This window comes from Cucurbita pepo, chromosome 1, assembly GCF_057944985.1.
Source record: "Cucurbita pepo subsp. pepo isolate OVF chromosome 1, ASM5794498v1, whole genome shotgun sequence".
NCBI lineage: Eukaryota > Viridiplantae > Streptophyta > Magnoliopsida > Cucurbitales > Cucurbitaceae > Cucurbita > Cucurbita pepo.
In genome coordinates, this window is record NC_141798.1 from 14,616,159 (window position 1) to 14,633,403 (window position 17,245).

General features: G+C 37.3%; 1 protein-coding gene and 1 non-coding gene across 2 annotated transcripts; one reads left to right on the forward strand and one right to left on the reverse strand.

The window, feature by feature from the left end:
• The first annotated feature begins 361 nt into the window (after positions 1 to 361).
• On the forward strand, positions 362 to 500 carry LOC111782990 (small nucleolar RNA Z247). Its single transcript, XR_002813252.2, has one exon. It is a non-coding gene; the product is annotated as a small nucleolar RNA Z247 (small nucleolar RNA).
• Positions 501 to 6,945: 6,445 nt separating this feature from the next.
• On the reverse strand, positions 6,946 to 10,729 carry LOC111799472 (alpha-xylosidase 1). The gene is made up of 3 exons (XM_023682868.2): positions 10,431 to 10,729; positions 9,660 to 10,342; positions 6,946 to 9,065 (listed from the first exon to the last, which is right to left on the reverse strand). Exons 1-3 carry the CDS (start codon positions 10,670 to 10,672, stop codon positions 7,192 to 7,194), a joined length of 2,799 nt encoding a protein of 932 aa, XP_023538636.2. The 5' UTR covers positions 10,673 to 10,729; the 3' UTR covers positions 6,946 to 7,191.
• Positions 10,730 to 17,245: the final 6,516 nt, after the last annotated feature.

Below are 17,245 nucleotides of genomic sequence, written 5' to 3' on the forward strand. Positions count from 1 at the left end.
CTACCTACGGTATGAAGCTTTTGGGCTACCTCGACGGCACTATTGTCGAACCTGTTAAGTTGGTCCCTTCCTTAACCGTTGCTGGTGTTGACCTGGTCTATAATCCGACCTATGATTTATGGTATGATCAGGATCAACAGGTCCTTAGCGGCCTTCTCTCCTCCATGTCTGAGGAGATTCTTCACGATGTGGTTGCCGCTACTACGTCCAAGGGGCGTGGAATACCCTACAACGGATGTTTTCGTCGTCAACTAGTGCTCACACTATTCAGATCCGTGTTGAGCTCACCACATCCAAGAAACGCGATCTGTTTGCTGCAGATTATTTTCACAAGACCAAAGGGCTAGCCACAGCTAGCTCTGCCTTGCGGGATGATGATGTGATCGCGTATCTCCTCACTGGTCTTGACCTTGACTATTATCCTTTTGTCATCTTGATGACTACCAAGAGTGAAGCCATCATGCTTGATGATGTGTTTGCACATCTAATGGCGTTTGAATCTCGCCAACTACAACACCACGCTGAACTTCAATTAAATTTTGGATCTTCGGCCAGTTATGTTGGTCGTGGTAGTCAGCAAAAGAAACGTGGGCGTAGGGATCGTGGTCGTGGCCGGTCTCAAGGTGGCACACCCTCTTGTCTTGCTGGTTATCTACATGACACTATTGATATGAGCTTGTTTCTTACAAAGTCCAACACTAATTTGCTTAATGCCTTCTCGAATGCTGATTGGGCCGGAAATCTTGATGACCGTCGAAGCACTAGAGGTTATGCGATCTTCTTTGGTGGCAATCTTATCTCCTAGAGTTCAAGGAAACAATTGATAGTTCCTCGTTCTAGTACGGAGGCTGAATACAAGGCGATTGCTGATGCCACTGTCGAATTAATCTGGATCCAAATCCTCTTGCGTGAGCTTGGGATCTCGCAAGTGCGAGCGCCTAGCCTGTGGTGTGCCAACATTGGTGCCACCTATTTGTCCACCGATCCAATCTTTCATCGATGGATGAAGCATGTTGAAGTTGATTATCACTTCATTCATGAACGAGTGTCGACTCGTCAGCTTGATGTGACTCATATCTTCCAAGGATCAGCTCGCCAATATCATGACAAAGCCACTGTCAGCTCCTTAGCCGTTTTAGGCTCAATTTGAAGTTAGTTTTACATAGTCCAGATTGAGGGGAGGGGGTGCTAAACATAGAATAGGTCATATCTGTTGGCTTTTTTGCCCTTAATCTCAAATTAATTAATTTTAATTAATTAATTAATATTTTGATGATAACAAACTTACCTCAAATTATTAACAATTCTCACTATTTTGTCCATAGTGTAAGGCTAGGAATAACGATTTTAAAGTCTTTTTTGGTGGACTCAAATTAGAGATAAAACGAAGAAGTTTCAGTTAAAACAAGATACCCGACGTGATGATGTGGTGACAAAATTGACATCATAGACCAGCGGCAAAATTGACAACATGGACCAGTTGAAGTATGACATTTATAACTTTGGTAGCGTAACAAAGGGTGGAATTTTCAATTGCTTTAAAGTATTTGAATGATAAAATCATTTCAATTACATTTATAAAAGTTTTCGTTACTATTTCAATTACATTTATGAAAACTAGTTTTCCCAAACAAAATTATTTGAATTACATTCATAATCATTTTAGTTACATTTATAAAACTTTTCAATTATTTTTAAATATTACTAACCTGATTTTCATTAATATTTTTTTATTATATTATTACATTTAAATATATATATATATATATATATATATTTAAATGAAACATGTGGTCTATAGTTTTTCATGGTAAATTTAAAAATAAATAAATAAATGAAACATGTGGTCTATAGTTTTTCATGGTAAATTTAAAAATAAATAAATAATATTTTTTGTGGTCCACGTTTTAGTGTTCCGTATCAATTCCTATTTTTAAGACTTATTACTATTTAAACTCATCACATTTTTTTAAAAGCCTCCATTGTTGCTCATTTTATTTGCTTCATATTTTACAACATATACAAAACATAGAACACAATACACAACTTCCATTTTTTTTAGATTTAAAACTTTTTTTTTTAAAAGCCTCCATTGTTGCTCATTTTATTTGTTGTTTATCTTATTCTTGAGGGAGATGTCTATTGTATTGTGAGAAAATTATAAATCTATTACTTCAGAGTTGTGGTGTGTTTCTATAAGATTTCAGACAATTGTACCGGTTTGATCATGAGTCGTGGAAAGGATTGAGTTTGCTCTTTAACTCGTAAAAAGAGCAGTGTACCGATTTGATCCTGAGCCGTGGAAAGGATTGAGTTTGCTTTTGAACTCGTCAAAGGAGCAGAGAGTTGTGGTGTGTTTCTATAACATTTCAGACAATTGTACCGATTTGATCCTGAGCCGTGGAAAGGATTGAGTTTGCTCTTGAAATCGTAAAAAGAGCAGTGTACCGGTTTGATCCTAAGCCGTGAAAAGGATTGAGTTTGCTCTTGAAATCGTAAAAAGAGCAGTGTACCGGTTTGATCCTGAGCCGTGGAAAGGATTGAGTTTGCTCTTGAAATCGTAAAAAGAGCAGTGTACCGGTTTGATCCTGAGCCGTGGAAAGAATTGAGTTTGCTCTTGAACTCGTAATAGGAGCAGTGTAGCGGTTGGACTCTGAGGAAAGAGTAAAAAAGGTTTATTCAAATTCCCAAGAGGCGCTTGGGGAGTGGAGTAGATCGAGTTTGACTGAACCACCATAAAACTACGTGTTATATTTTCTAACCCTCTTCTTATTTAAATTCTAAATTAACTACGTGTTATATTTTCTAACCCTCTTCTTATTTAAATTCTAAATTATTGTTACCACTATAAGACTACGTATTATATTTTCTAACCATCTTCTTATTTAAATTCTTATTTAAATTCTAAATTATTATTAAGTTTTATTGCATGGTATTAAGTTGTTACCACTATAAAACTACGTATTATATTTTCTAACCCTCTTCTTATTTAAATTCTTATTTAAATTCTAAATTATTATTAAGTTTTATTGCATGGTATTAAGTTTTATTGTTATTAGAAAATTTTAATATTATATTGTTGAAACTCTATTTACTCGCATATGGATCCAACAATATGTATGCATAGTAAGATAATCAAGGAGAATCTACTGATTTGTTGATTTGTTACATGGATCTAATAGGATCTACTGATTTTTTGATTTGTTGCCATGGATCAAGGAGAATCTACTATTTTCTAGTTTGTTGCCAAGAATCTAATTTTCTGTTATGTTACCATGTATCAAGGAGAATCTATTGATTATAAGGTTTGTTACCCTAGATCAAGGCCCTAATTCTCATTATACACGTCTATAAATACATGAGATCGTGACCCATAGAGGTCACAATGTCATTCAACCTAACAATAGGTACATATGAGAAGTTGTGACGTCATGGGAGTGGAAGGAAAAGGTGAGCAGAAGGTCACGACAGTGGATAGTTGAGACCGAGAAGAAAATTGAATGGTTGCGAGAGGAGAGATAGGAACACACGAAGAGACTTGAATAATCGGGTGAAGAAGACGCAACCCGTAACTCAAGCCGAGTAGCTCACTTGGCCCGTCTGCAAGCTCACGGCTTAGACACACGTAGTTAGGAAGTGTGACCTGCGCGCCAGTGAGATTGACCTGACCCGACTCATAACCCACGCGCGCCCGCCCCTTCATGTGCATGACGCGTGCTCTCCCATTGGCTCCTGCGGCTCGGTTTGACATTCTAGACATCAATTCATATATGTTGGACCCTCCCAAAGCTAAATTTGACCTTATTTAAGGTAACTAACGTCTGTAGGAGCTGTTTTTCTCGGTTTTAAATTAAATTGAGTTAGGAATTCGACTTTTACTAAAGCTTTTGAGCGAATATTCAAATAGGTGAATACTCGACATAAGTAAAAAATAACTTCAAGAATGAAAGCAAACTAAGTTGGAAAGAGAACGTCGGCTAAGGCCATCCAAATAAGTGACCGTACTATCGATAAGTTGTTATGGTATTAGGATGTGTTATGATAATGCTATGATGTTATGATGATGTGATTTGATATGATGTTATGATGTGTTACGATGATGCTATGATGATGTGATGTATTATGTTACTATGATGATGTGATGTATTATGTTGCTATGACATGTTATGATGATGATGCATTATAACATAATGACATAAGATGTATGATGTTGATATGACATAACATGATGATACCTATGATGTGCATGTATGATTCCATGTTGCATTATGATGAAGAGTTTTCTTATACACAACCCTTGAATGATGTTATAAATGACAATGTATGAAGGCTTATGTATCTATGTTATCTAGAGTAATATGTGAAGGATGTGTGAGTTGTGTCACATAAATGATTTAAAGGAAAACTATAGGGACCTCATGCATATTCTATGTTTATTTACATTGGGATTCTTCCCCTTTATGATGATGATTACGAACGTGTACACTATGATGATGATAACGATCATATCTTAAATGATATTCGAGGGTTATGTTGTACCTCTAGATGTCTATTACAGCCAACTAGCTTGACTATGATGGGCCTAGGGGGTGTGCGAGTCGCTTGGTGGGCTCACACTCGCACGTGTGAATCGTGTGTAGAGAAGTACTATATATCTAATTTGTTCGGACTAGAGGTCACCCCCATGATGGTTTTAAATGATAGGTCCTTAATCATGATTGCATGTGTTTGCATTCCTTAACCCCAATAGCGGGGTCAGAGTATTTCTTAAAATAATCAAGCATGTGTTACTTCTATATTTTAGTTAAAGACAAGACACCCAGGTACGGTTGATGATGACATCGCAATTAAAGACCATAACACATGTACAGAGTAGTCGCATTTAATTTCATAGATTTTAGGTCAGATAGGAAATTATAGTTTTATATTTACTTAGATTTATTTTAATATATCTTTTGTATTGTTTTAAGACCTTCCTCCCCATTATCTTATGAAGCCGTCAAATGAATATTTCCGTATAAGATATTTTGTCATGGAGTAGAAAACTGGGGTCATTACATATATTTATTTCATTTCAATAGTTTTGAAAACATTTTGGTACGATGGAGTTGAATGCTATGATGTACATCAAGAATGATATTTCATATGTAAAGTTATTTTAATTTAGGCTATTAATAATTTCTCTCTTATGACAACTTGTATAGATGTATGGTAAAAGGATAGTATGCATATTCAATTTGTGCAGAAAAAAACGTCATTCACTTAACGAAAAGGAAAACGATGTTAATGATACATATATAACAAAAGAATGGTGATCAAGACTTGGAATTTACTCGTGAACTATTAAGTGGAGATGAATTTCTTGTATATACAAGAATTTGAATGTTATATACGTGTTAGGGTAGTTGCATTTTATTTCTTAGATCAGGGTATCGTTTTAATCTTTTCTTTGATTTATTTATATTTTGAATTGATTATTTTTTGTTGGTCTGCTTTAAGGTGGTTTTTAATGCCAACTTTTAAGTCCATGATATCGTTTCATGAATTATTTTAAATGAATGTTTCGACATAAAAAGGTCACGTCATACATATGGTATCGACGTTATTTCAATAGGAAATTAGGGTCGTTACATTATGTATATGTCATATATGTGTTGATTATTGCAAATTGTGAATGTTGTATATGAGGTATTATGTTGGGATGAGCTTTGTTCTATTAAGAGGTTGCCAACCGACCTCTAATGGCACTCTATCGTACACGATTTACCCACGTAGGTACCACAATTGGATTACACTTGGGATCCCTTTATTTTATGTCCAACAAGATTATTACCATGAGGAACTATATTGAGATAAATCTAATTCTAATGACCCTAACTAATCTCTAATGGCCCTTGGTTTATCATGATTGACATGACAGGCACAAATGTTGGTTTAAGGTTATTAAACACCTAGATCAATTAAGCTAAAACAATGTTGGAATCCTTAAACAATAATAAGAATGTGGGCAAATGGACAAAGTATAGATAGTGTTGTCCTCACATATGAGAGTTGAAAATATACTATGGCATCATGTTACTTTGGAGTCCATTTAGAATTTGAAAACATTATAAGGTCTTAGTAGGAACATTTTAGCCATTATCCAATATCCACTTTAATCTTGGTTTAGGTCTTAGACATACTCAAATTACTAATTACTTGGATGATAACTTTACCTAGTACTTATATCCATGGGAATAGAGCTTATATCAAATCTTAAGTCATTTGGACTTAAAAGGACATAATAGGAACATTTTTGTCATTTTACCTATCTCTTTAGTTTATGTACCATAAAGTTAAGAGAATTGTTAACTAACAATGAGAGGGACCGTAGGTAACGAATTCGAAGTTTCCCCAAATTCCTTAAAACTTAAGTGTCTATAACGATATGAGGAGGATTAGGAGTTGGAAACGAACGCTTAGGTCACACCTTCATGGCCTATGAGCCATTAGCCTATGATGATAATGACGACGTCGACGATGAAATTGATGAAAGGGACTAGTAGGACATATAAACAAAAACTCTTAGAACTCTAAGAAATGAACCACGAAGACCAACAACCCAATTAGGACTAAGGAAAAAGAATTTATAATTTCCGTACCATGGCCCTAAGTTGAGCTTAAGTGAACTAAGTAAACCTATGGTATAGTCTAAGAAAAGTCTATAACTTACGAGCGAACTCCTAAGTATGAATAGGACACTAAACAAACGAATGAATTGATAACCTAAGACTTAAAAAATTAAGAACTATAAGCAAACTGCTTACTGAATGTGTGCACGAGCTATGAGGGTCGGACTAGATTGGTGTCTATTTTTAGATGTTATAATGTCATGAACTTGGTATTTTTGTACTTTTATTTTGCGTTGTCATTTTGTCATCTATGCATGATGTGTTCTAAGCACTCTTCAAGCATCTCAAGGTTGTACACTTACTTTATTCTCAAACAAAATAAACGATGAACACAAGAAGTACAAGGCTTGTTCCCATGGATAAGGATGAAGATATGCTTTAGCTCATCTCTTTTCCATAAAAGCAGGAGGAAACAAAAACAGAAGCCACCAACCAATTTAAAACAAAGTAAAGGAGAATTATGAAAGCAAAAAAGCCGTTGAATCAGACAAACTAGAGTAGAGAACTACCTCTCTACCTTCTATCCCATTTTCCAGGAGACTTCAAAGTTCTTACCAACTGCCAAAGACAATCCCTTAACCTCTACCATCGCAGTTTTCCTCTTATCCCCTCCATCCTCTAGTTTATCCAGCTGATGACTTTGTTCCGATGCATAAAACTCAATACCCGAACCTCCCGCAACAGCTTCTCCATTGATCTCGAGGGAGCTCGCCCGCTTGCTTGCATCTAACCCCAATACGATAAGTTTCTCAACGATCCAACCCTTATCGAGAGCAAATTTGCTTTCTTGAACTGCAGACCATACTTTAACACTCCCATTGCTGACAGTTGCATAGAGTTCAATGTACGTCGATAGACCGTCCCCAAGATTAATCTCTGGACGTTCATCGTCATCGAGGAACAGCGTTCCCTTGGCCTCTCCTTCGCTTTCATCGGCAGGGAAGGCCACGATGAAAGTGAATGGAGTTTTTCGAGCTTCCTTCGAAATCAATCCACCTTGCTGCATTGGCAGAATGGTGTTTTGATACAAATGCACATTAATAACATGCAATGGTGCAGGAAGAGACAGAGATTGAACTTCTTTTACGACTATAGTTTGCCTCATATCAAACAAGCTGTACCAAGTGCCTGGAGGAAACATTGCACTCACTTTGGTCTTTGCCTTATCAAGAACAGGGGATACCAAAACACTGCTCCCAAGCAAAAATTGAGTGCTCACATTATAACACTCCTTAAGATCTGGGAATGAGAAGAACAGCGGTCGAGCAATTGGCGCTCCGGTATTATGAGCTTCGTAGTTCAAGGTATATAGATACGGTAAGAGCTTATACCTCATCCCAAGTGCATTTCGGGCAGATTTCGCAACCGATTCCCACTGATATAGCTCCTGTCTTGGGGAATAGAAATTGGCATGATCCCTCGAGAATGGATAGAAAGCGCCAAGTTCGATCCAACGGTTGCATAGTTCTTCCGTGGGCGCTGGATAGAACCCACATATATCAGAACCAACCATTGGCACTCCAAATATACCAAAATTAAGCATGGTAGGAATAGAGTACTTCAAGTCATTCCATGTTCCCTTGTTATCGCCAGTCCAATGAGCTGCATATTTGCCCGAACCGACGAATGTGGAGCGGGAAAGGATAAAAGGCCTCTTTCCCTCAAGGCTGAGAAGGGCTTTGTGCGTTGCGATGGATTGAGAGAAGCCGTAGAGACTGTGAGCGTCGTACTCAAGAACACCATTGTAGTGAACTGCACTGGTTGCAATAGTTTTGAAGCCTATGGGCACCTGCAATCCTGAAGCATTTATCTTGTATGGTGGATCATCCCATCTTGTTTTCGTAATATTCTTGCAGTCCAAGCAGCAAATCCAACCAGGTCCAGTTCCACTAGGACACTTTTTCCCTTTAGGAATTTTGCACAATCCTGAGCAGAAGTTTGAGGCTTCATTCATATCAATCCATAAGCCATCAACAGGGACGAGTTCATGGAAGCGATGCACCTCATCGATCCACCACGAAACAGTTTGGGGATTAAGGTAGTCAGGGAAGTTCACAGCGCCAGGCCAAACTTGAGCCAAGTATGGTTCACCCTCATACTTAATGAAAACGTCTTTTTCCATACCCCTTTGATGCACGCCATAACTAGAATTAACAGCAATGCCCGGGTCGATAATCACAATATACTTCATGCCTATACTATGTATCTTGTCTAGGAAAGCTAGAAGCTTCTGACGCGGATAATTAACCGGGTTGAGAGTGAAATCCTTGTGTCCTTCCATGTGATCGTCATCGTTCCAAATAACGTCGAGAGGAATTTTAGCCTTTTTATAATTCTCAACAACATCCTCAACAACAGATAAGTTATGGTAACCCCATCTACATTGGTGAAATCCTACACACACCAACAGAACATATTTCATTACAAGTTATGAAGATATCAATAGGAAAATAATGGAAAGGCAAAATCATGAAAACACGTAGGGTCTCAACTTTATACAAAAGGCTGGAAATTAAATTTTTTATTTTTTAAAAATATTTACTTTATCATGAACTATAATATCCTTTGGATCTAAAGGTTGATCCAAAAAGCAAAAATAAGTAAATGAGACTTGAATACACTTAAAAAGCTTGTCCAATGGACCACCCAACACCTACCTAACATCATAGAAGGAAAGAAAATGTATATATATATATATATATAGATATCTTCCCTTCAAGAAAAAGACACATTAGAGTGCAAAAACAACCTTTTTCCTTAATTTAAGGAAGAAGGTTAGAAGGTTCAACCAATTTTACAACATGGATCTTGACCAATTGTCTGATTAAGTCATGGTCTAATATAATAATTAGTTCTTGCATTCAATTTTCATTAAATTGTTTAACCAGAACATCAGACAACAAACTTAAGATATGAAAAATCAGTTAGTTTGAAAAAAAAATAGCTTTAAAAAACATTGACAACACAGAGATTGAAGTAGAATGATACCGAAGGCCCAGTAAGGCATGGGAGCAGGTTTGCCGATGAGTGAAGTGTACTGTTGAACAACGTCAAGTGGTGAAGGCCCAGAAAAGAAGTAAAAATCCAAAACCCCTCCAATGATCTTGTACGTCAAAGACTTCCCTCTGTAAAACACATCCATCCCATTGCTATTCAGTAGCAGCACCGCATGTGCCGACGCCTTCCCCCCTTCATTTCTCAGGTCCATGTACACCGGGTGAGACCCATAAAGGTCCATGTTTAGATTTATGGCCGACGCATCCGTTGTGTACAGAGTGTAAGGCTCGTTCGGGTACAGCTTAATCCCATGCGGCTGCGTGTTCTCCCCTAGCCCGTACAGCGAAGCCTCTTCCGGTAATTTCGTCGAAATCTCAAGATATTGATCTTTAAACACCAAACTGCTATATGGGTCTGATTCAGAACAGCTCGAATCGAAAAGGGTTTCACCGTTTGATTTCCTTTTCACCACGAACGAAAATGGGTCCGATTTGTAGCTGAAGATTAGTTTACTGCCGACGTACTCCGACCCTGTAATGGAGTTTTCTGTCGATTTTCCGATGGTCTGTTTCGACACCGGCGGCTGCTCTCTCGGTAGGAGATTGTACGGCACCTCCCATCTCTGCTTCTCCGCGTCGGTGATGTGAACCCTCAAGCGGTCGTTTGTCTCATGCCTTAAAAAAGAAACCCAAAATCAGAAAAATGGAGGAAATGCAGAGAATGTAAGGTAAAAAACAGAACATAAAATGAAAATGAACATACTTGACAAAGAGCTGTAAGTAAGGGATATCAGGGCCATAAATCTTGTTGGGTTGCTTAACTTGGAGGCGACCCAAGAGAGCACCATCGGGGGTTTGTTGAACAGAGATTAAACGGTAGCCCTGTCCAATTTTGGGAGAAACAGGGGAAGAGGGAGATTTAGATTTGGAATGGACTCCATTGCAGAAGAGAAGCAGAAGTGAAAGGAGAAGAAGGCGAGAGGAAAATGGGGGAGAGGGAAGCATTGGAGCAAGTGAAAGTGAGAGGAGTGTGAGAAGGGAGCTGGAAGCACAGTTGAGGGAGTGGGTTTTATAAATTGAGCTGAACATCATAGGATTCGTCAGCTGGATTTGATTTGGTGGTACACTTCAAATTTTACAGTTCATGCCTTAATAATTCCTAAAAATTTTAAGCTCTTAACTCACCATTGCTAATCTAATTTGATTTCATCATCAAGCTCCATTCTAATGATCATCAATCTTCATGCTCGTATAACAATATAACTTTTTGGTTAGTTTCTTTACATGGAGGACTCAAGTTCTATATTGGGATGGATTTTTTTAAGTTTTGGATAAATATCATATACATGTACATATATACACGCATTATATAACTGAAAAAAGGTTAAAATGTCTACGTAATTGATGAATAAAAGTCGTGCTTTTGTTATGTTCTTGTTAAATAATTCATAATAAATACTTTTTTTCTATGAACCTACTAGTTTAGTTTTGATTTAGCTTCCAACTAAAATTCAGGGAGTTCTCCGGTAGTCAAAGACTTTTCTTGCTAGAGGTGAGGCGTCAAAAATCCAACAAATTAAAATAAAATATTTAAAAATTTATGAACTAAAACAAAAATAAATAAATATGTTATCTTTATGGATATCAACGCTCTTTCTTTTTAAGCATTTAATGTTTAGATCATCCACTTATATACCTTTTAAAAATTTCAATCGATTTATTTAGATGGAGAGCATGAAAGAGTGATAGACAAAAGGGAATGTGAATATATCAAACATCAATATTTCATTTTCATACTTCTATGAATTTAATGGATATATGAGATCTCACAAATATAAACACGCAGTTTTAAATACAAGATGCAACTTCATAAACATTAATCTCATAAAATATTCTCATTAATGTCATAGTTGGCATAAATACGTCATTTTAACTCATATAACATTCAATAATAAATTCACTTACTTCGATAGTAGTGCAAATTGTTATAATCTTGTTCCAGAAGCTATTTGAACTTCAACATAACATGATGGTGTCCAAATCTACTTGCAATTATCACATAGTACACATATATGCAATATTACTCATGAATATTAATTACATATGTTTAACGAGTTTTTGACCAATTCAAATTTAAGGAAAATTTTCTTAATGGATTGAAATTTGAGGAATATGGACGAAGATGATATCATCACGACCTCTCTTTTCATACTGCTAGGGATGGTTAACGCCACATCGCCAACTGGTGTTACCTGCGCTTTTGTCTCTCTCAGTATGGTCAGCACTAGGTGTTTCCGAGCCACGAGGCTTACACCCATTCGCATTGGTTCATCCAAAGTTCCTTACCCTTATACACGAATGATTGAATAAGCCATCTTCCTATCAAGATTAAGGAGTCAACTGAACATTTTAGCGGCGGGATTGAATACCTGGATCGAGTTAGAGTTCATATTGCCCGCCCTAAACAAATAGGAGGCATGAGCCACAGGTCGCACATAAGCCACTTGGAGTAGGCTAGGTAAAGAAAGAAAGAAGAAAGGCGATTGAAAAAATTGTGTAGTATATAGTTATACATCAAACATATGGACCAAATAATTGTGTAGACCAGAAGACAAGCGAATGGGAAGCGGTTAAGAAAATTTGATATTTATTGAGTAGAAAATAGGCAAAATTAGGGGAAGGGGGGTTAAATGGTGGCATGTGAGGGTACTGAGCACGAGCCATTGACAAGAGGGGGAAATAGGGTCCCACCCTCTCTTATGACAAACCTTGACCACCACCACCACCACTACCCCCCAATCTCCCCACACACCAAAATTAGGTCATTCACTATACCAATGCCTTTTCTTTTTTTTTTTTTTTAGATCTATCTTAGATGGTTAAAAAAAAAATTAAAAATCAAAATAGTGTGCATTTTTCAGTAAAAAATGGAGACTAAAATAGAGTTTAAGACAGGAAATAGAGTAAGAAATGAGCAATGGTGTCCCTCTCCTTATTTTATAAAATCATTTATTGACTCTTGTTTTTTTTTTTTTTTTTTTTTTTTTTTTTTTTTTTTTATAATGGTTTCTGTTGAAATATTGTCGGTGTATAAGTTAAATAAATTTATATTATTTTTATTCATTATTTTAAAAATGTATCTTAAAACAAAAGGAAAAAAAGAAAAAAGAAAAAAAAAAAAGAGAGAGGGAGTATTTAAGATGCAAAGGAAAAGAAGATGACAAGTGATGCATGATTTTTGTGCATTTAAACAGAGAGATTCGCCCAACTCCAATACCCATCTTCTCTTGTCGCCCCCCACTTTTGCTGCCACCCATTTTTCTAATAATCTTATTTCAACCAAAGTTAATAATGAAATTTTTATTATTGAATCATTATACCATAATAATTTATTATTATTTATATATATTTTTTAATTATCTTATCGGTCGTTCATGTATTATTCATTTACTCAAGTATCTAATAATAGAATATAACTATTATTGCACACATATTCAAACATTTCTGCTAAATATCGGGCATGAAAAAAGAAGACAACAAATTAGGTATTCCAAACTTAGCATTTACTGTGGCAGTGTGGTAGAATACTAAAAGATAAAAAGCATCATATTGGTTAGTTGGCAACACAGCATAGGTGCTGCACCTATCTCAACATAGTATCTAATTTGTACAGAACTGGATTATGATTTTCTCCCGACACCATTATTCAAGCAAAAATTAAAATATTACATAAATCTAGGCTCATTCTTCGATACTCATAATTTAATCGAGCGTGATTCTGTGATTAATCTAGGGTTACGTAATCTTATATTTTATTTGGTTGCTCCTGAATTCATGTATCCAATGAATATTATCTTCTTTTATTGTTTTCCACTAAAAAAAATAATAATAATGCTTCAAGCATACAATTTTATATAACAGCTTGATTAAAAGAAAAATAGTGTGTCAAATGGTGACATGAAAATTAACCTTGGTTTGGAAAACTTGCTGATCACGTGGGCAATAATTCACGTAACTTTAGTTCCTAAAACATTATTTACGTGTAGCATGTTTCGACAAATCTCCACAAAATGTCGATTGTAACGCTTCTAATTTTCTTAAACTACTAATAATGCCCCCTCTTCAACTTTCATGGTGTCCTCAGCTTCACCGTTAGCCGTACATTGATGCCTTGTCTTTACCTGAAAAATGTAGGTAGCACGTGGCTTGAATATTTTGTGAATTACTCAGTAAGTCACCCCACTGTTGGAGATAGAAATGCAAACATATGCAACATATGAGAAGGACCTAACTTTTCGTAAACTTTACATGGTCGGGCACAACCAAGCAGGCTCGTATACGTACTCCCTAGACTTGGCTTGGTCGGGCACAACGTATTACACGTCGCCGAATACCACAGAACAGAAAAGACCCGCATGATATTATGGCGAACATTAATATCGTATTTCCTTCATGACATAAAAGAAAAATATCCCGATGCAAGTGAGATACATATATGCATGAGGTCCCTTAACATACCTAACATGGCATTGCATACGCATTACTAACATTACATATACATTTCTTACATTACATGACATATTACAGAACATGAAAATACGTTCCAATTCCATAAGCATTTCATAACATAACTTCATCATGCTACGTGTACACATGTCAACATTCATCACTTTCATGACATATAATACTAGCAGATCAACCATAACTTTTCATAACGTAAGCAGTCAATAGTCAACATAATTCATACATCACATTGTCATATCACATAAAATATGGTGCATGCAGGGGCCATAGGGCACGCACCATCATACAATACGTAATAAGCCAACTCCAACAGTAAGGTCACTTACCTCCATGGCATAGGCCGAAGTTACTCACAACAAGCTAATTCCAACGACACTACGTCCTATAAGAACCACATAATATATTTAAGAACCTTTCATAACGAATTCTAGCTAAACCTCATGTTAGTGATCAAAGGAAAACTCTAACACAATCTGTTTTGACAAGTAAGGACCATACTGACCTCAGAATGCAAAAATAAGGGCTGAAATGGCTTTGGAAGGGCCGAAAACCTAGAAAACTATATATTTTGGGTATCAAACCGCTAAGTCGAGCCGCCGCCGACGAACCGAGAAAATTGGAGCCGAGCCGCTTAACCAGTGCGAGTCAAGCTACCACGGGGTATGCATGTGAAGCTGAACGCACACGATTGTTGGGTTCGTATTGGGCCGAAACGAGCGCGGCCCGCGTTCGTCTGTGGGTTGGGTTAGAGGCCGAAGTAACCCGATTCGATTCCTTCGTCTTCCTTACCCGGAAGACCTCGAAAACCCTAATCGAAGATGCGTTGCCGACGACGACGACATAGTCTTCTTCGTTTCCGACGACGGTCACATAGCGTCCTCCTTCTTCGATTTTGACGGCCTGCCTTCTTCGACGCAGCGATCCCTATGTTGATGCTTACTTCCACTCGATTCTCACTTTGGATTAGCAACCCCACCGATTTTGAGAACTCACCGAAAAACCAGCAAACCAACCCACACGATTTCCTTTCGAACATCCTCGGTTCCCGTTCTCTCTGACACACTCGGACACAGAAGGTGAGTTTGGAGAAAAAAAATCATTTTTAAATGAAGTGAAGGTTGGGCATAGGAATATAAAAGGTCTCAAAACATTTTTTCATTAAGGTAATAATTTTCTTGCCGGAAATCATGCATATTTTTCAGCAAGAATAAATTCTACAACATAATGTCCTGTCATTTATAAAAATAAAAATAAAATCTTAACAAAGTAAGGAAAAAATGGAAAAATAGAGAGAGGAGGTTACATTTCTAGAAGGAGAGAAGCTGCTTTACCCCGTAAAAGAAAAGAGATACTAAATGAATATGCTTTACCTTCTGAAAGAAGAAATAGGAATAAGGAGACCGAATCCATAGGGGCAGGAGTTTACCTCTTTCCTTCCTGGTCAATCGAATTAAAGGTTCAGGATAGATAATTAATAAGGAGTCTTTGGTTACAGCCGAGTAAATTCATTGAATACGCTTTACAGACTGAAATGGCTTAAAACATAGGTAGAGGAGGAGTCAAGGAGAGAAGGAGAGAAGCTAAGCTACGACCGACCTATATTTGAACGAGAATGTCGTGTCGTCCAGCGAAGCCTAGAAGAAGGTGACTCACGCAGACAGCTGACTCCTTTCAATAGAAAGGAATAGCCAAACCAACCCAGCTGGCTGGTCCATCTCAAAGATCTTATCGGCCGGCAAACTAGAGACGGACGACCACGGTCCCGACCTTACCAGCACCAGAGGTTTACTAATCAATGAACCCACGAAACAAACCTACTTTCTTTTCTGACAAAATCAACCAAGCCTAACTAAGAAGGGAGGTAGACTCAACATTCATTTCATTATCCTCTTTCTTTACAATGAAAGATAGGTGACAACGAGCGAGGCGGAGATGGAAGAGAAGAACCTATGTTTGAAGAGGGAGAATCTAATTCAACATTCATTCGACTGAACATTTACAGAAAGAAAGGGAATGAAAGAGAAGCGGCAAAGGAACCTGATTGAACTCCGTAACCTTTGACTCTATTATCTAACCTGATTGAACAGCTAGCTTGAACAGTAACCCCCTAGACTATTACTTCTACTGATTAACCAGATTGAACTACTGAACCTAACCCCTATCCTTTCCAGTCGGTAAAAAGAAAAGAGATGCATGAGACTGAACTCCGTTTACGAGGTGAAGTAGAGAAAGAAGGAATCGGCGAAGGAGAATATGTGATGAGACACCAGACCCATAAGTTCAGGCGGTAAGAGAAGGAAGCCTTAGAAGTAAGAAAAAGAGTTTACAGTCTTTGAAAGGGGAAGAGGAAAGACTCTGCTTTCTCTTCCTTTACCGTGAATAAATAGGTTCAGGTTAAGGATTGTTGAATGAATAAGGTAAGTAATAGGGTCAGGGAATATCTTCTTCTTCTTTTAGAGGATTGAATGAATAAGGGAAATAGGTAAAGGTCATATCGGTTCAGGTTAAGGTTCCCAAGGAATATCTGATTTTGATTCTTACTCAATCTTGCCTTTCTCGAATTCTGATTCTTTCATTCTCGTCAGTCAAGGTTCAGGAAAAATTCACTCTTTTACCGGGAAAATAAAATAGGGAGGGGATAGAATTTGTTAATAAAAGGTCCTTACAGGATGACGAAGAGGAAAGGTGCGAAGCAGCGAGACGAGAAGAGGAGAGAAAGAAGGGATAGGGTTTCGGGTTCTTCTTCTTCTTCAGCCCTGACTGTAAACGAGAATGAATAAGGAGTCTTTCAAAGCAGCTAACTCCTTCATTGATTCTAGAACAGTCAAGGATATTTCATTCATCTTGATTGCGAGAGTCGAGACTGACTGTTCCGGTTCAGGTTCAGTAGCTGCGAAGGTCATATCGGTTCAGTCGCTTGCTTCTCTTTCTTTCGTCTTCACTCTCCTGTCAGCTAACTCCTGAATTTCTTCTTTAACTGTAAGGAAATGTTAGCTTTACTTACCTCTTGTCTTGCTTGAGTCTTTCCTTGAAACACTTGATGAATAAAGTTCC

Bases quoted from the DNA above. Each gene is read 5' to 3' on its own strand.
- LOC111799472 (XM_023682868.2), bottom strand. From the start codon at position 10,672: ATGCTTCCCTCTCCCCCATTTTCCTCTCGCCTTCTTCTCCTTTCACTT. The intron at 10,343-10,430 runs GTATGTTCATTT...TTCTTTTTTAAG, and splicing joins TACTTACAGCTCTTTGTCAA to GCATGAGACAAACGACCGCT. The intron at 9,066-9,659 runs GTATCATTCTAC...TGGTGTGTGTAG, and splicing joins CATGCCTTACTGGGCCTTCG to GATTTCACCAATGTAGATGG.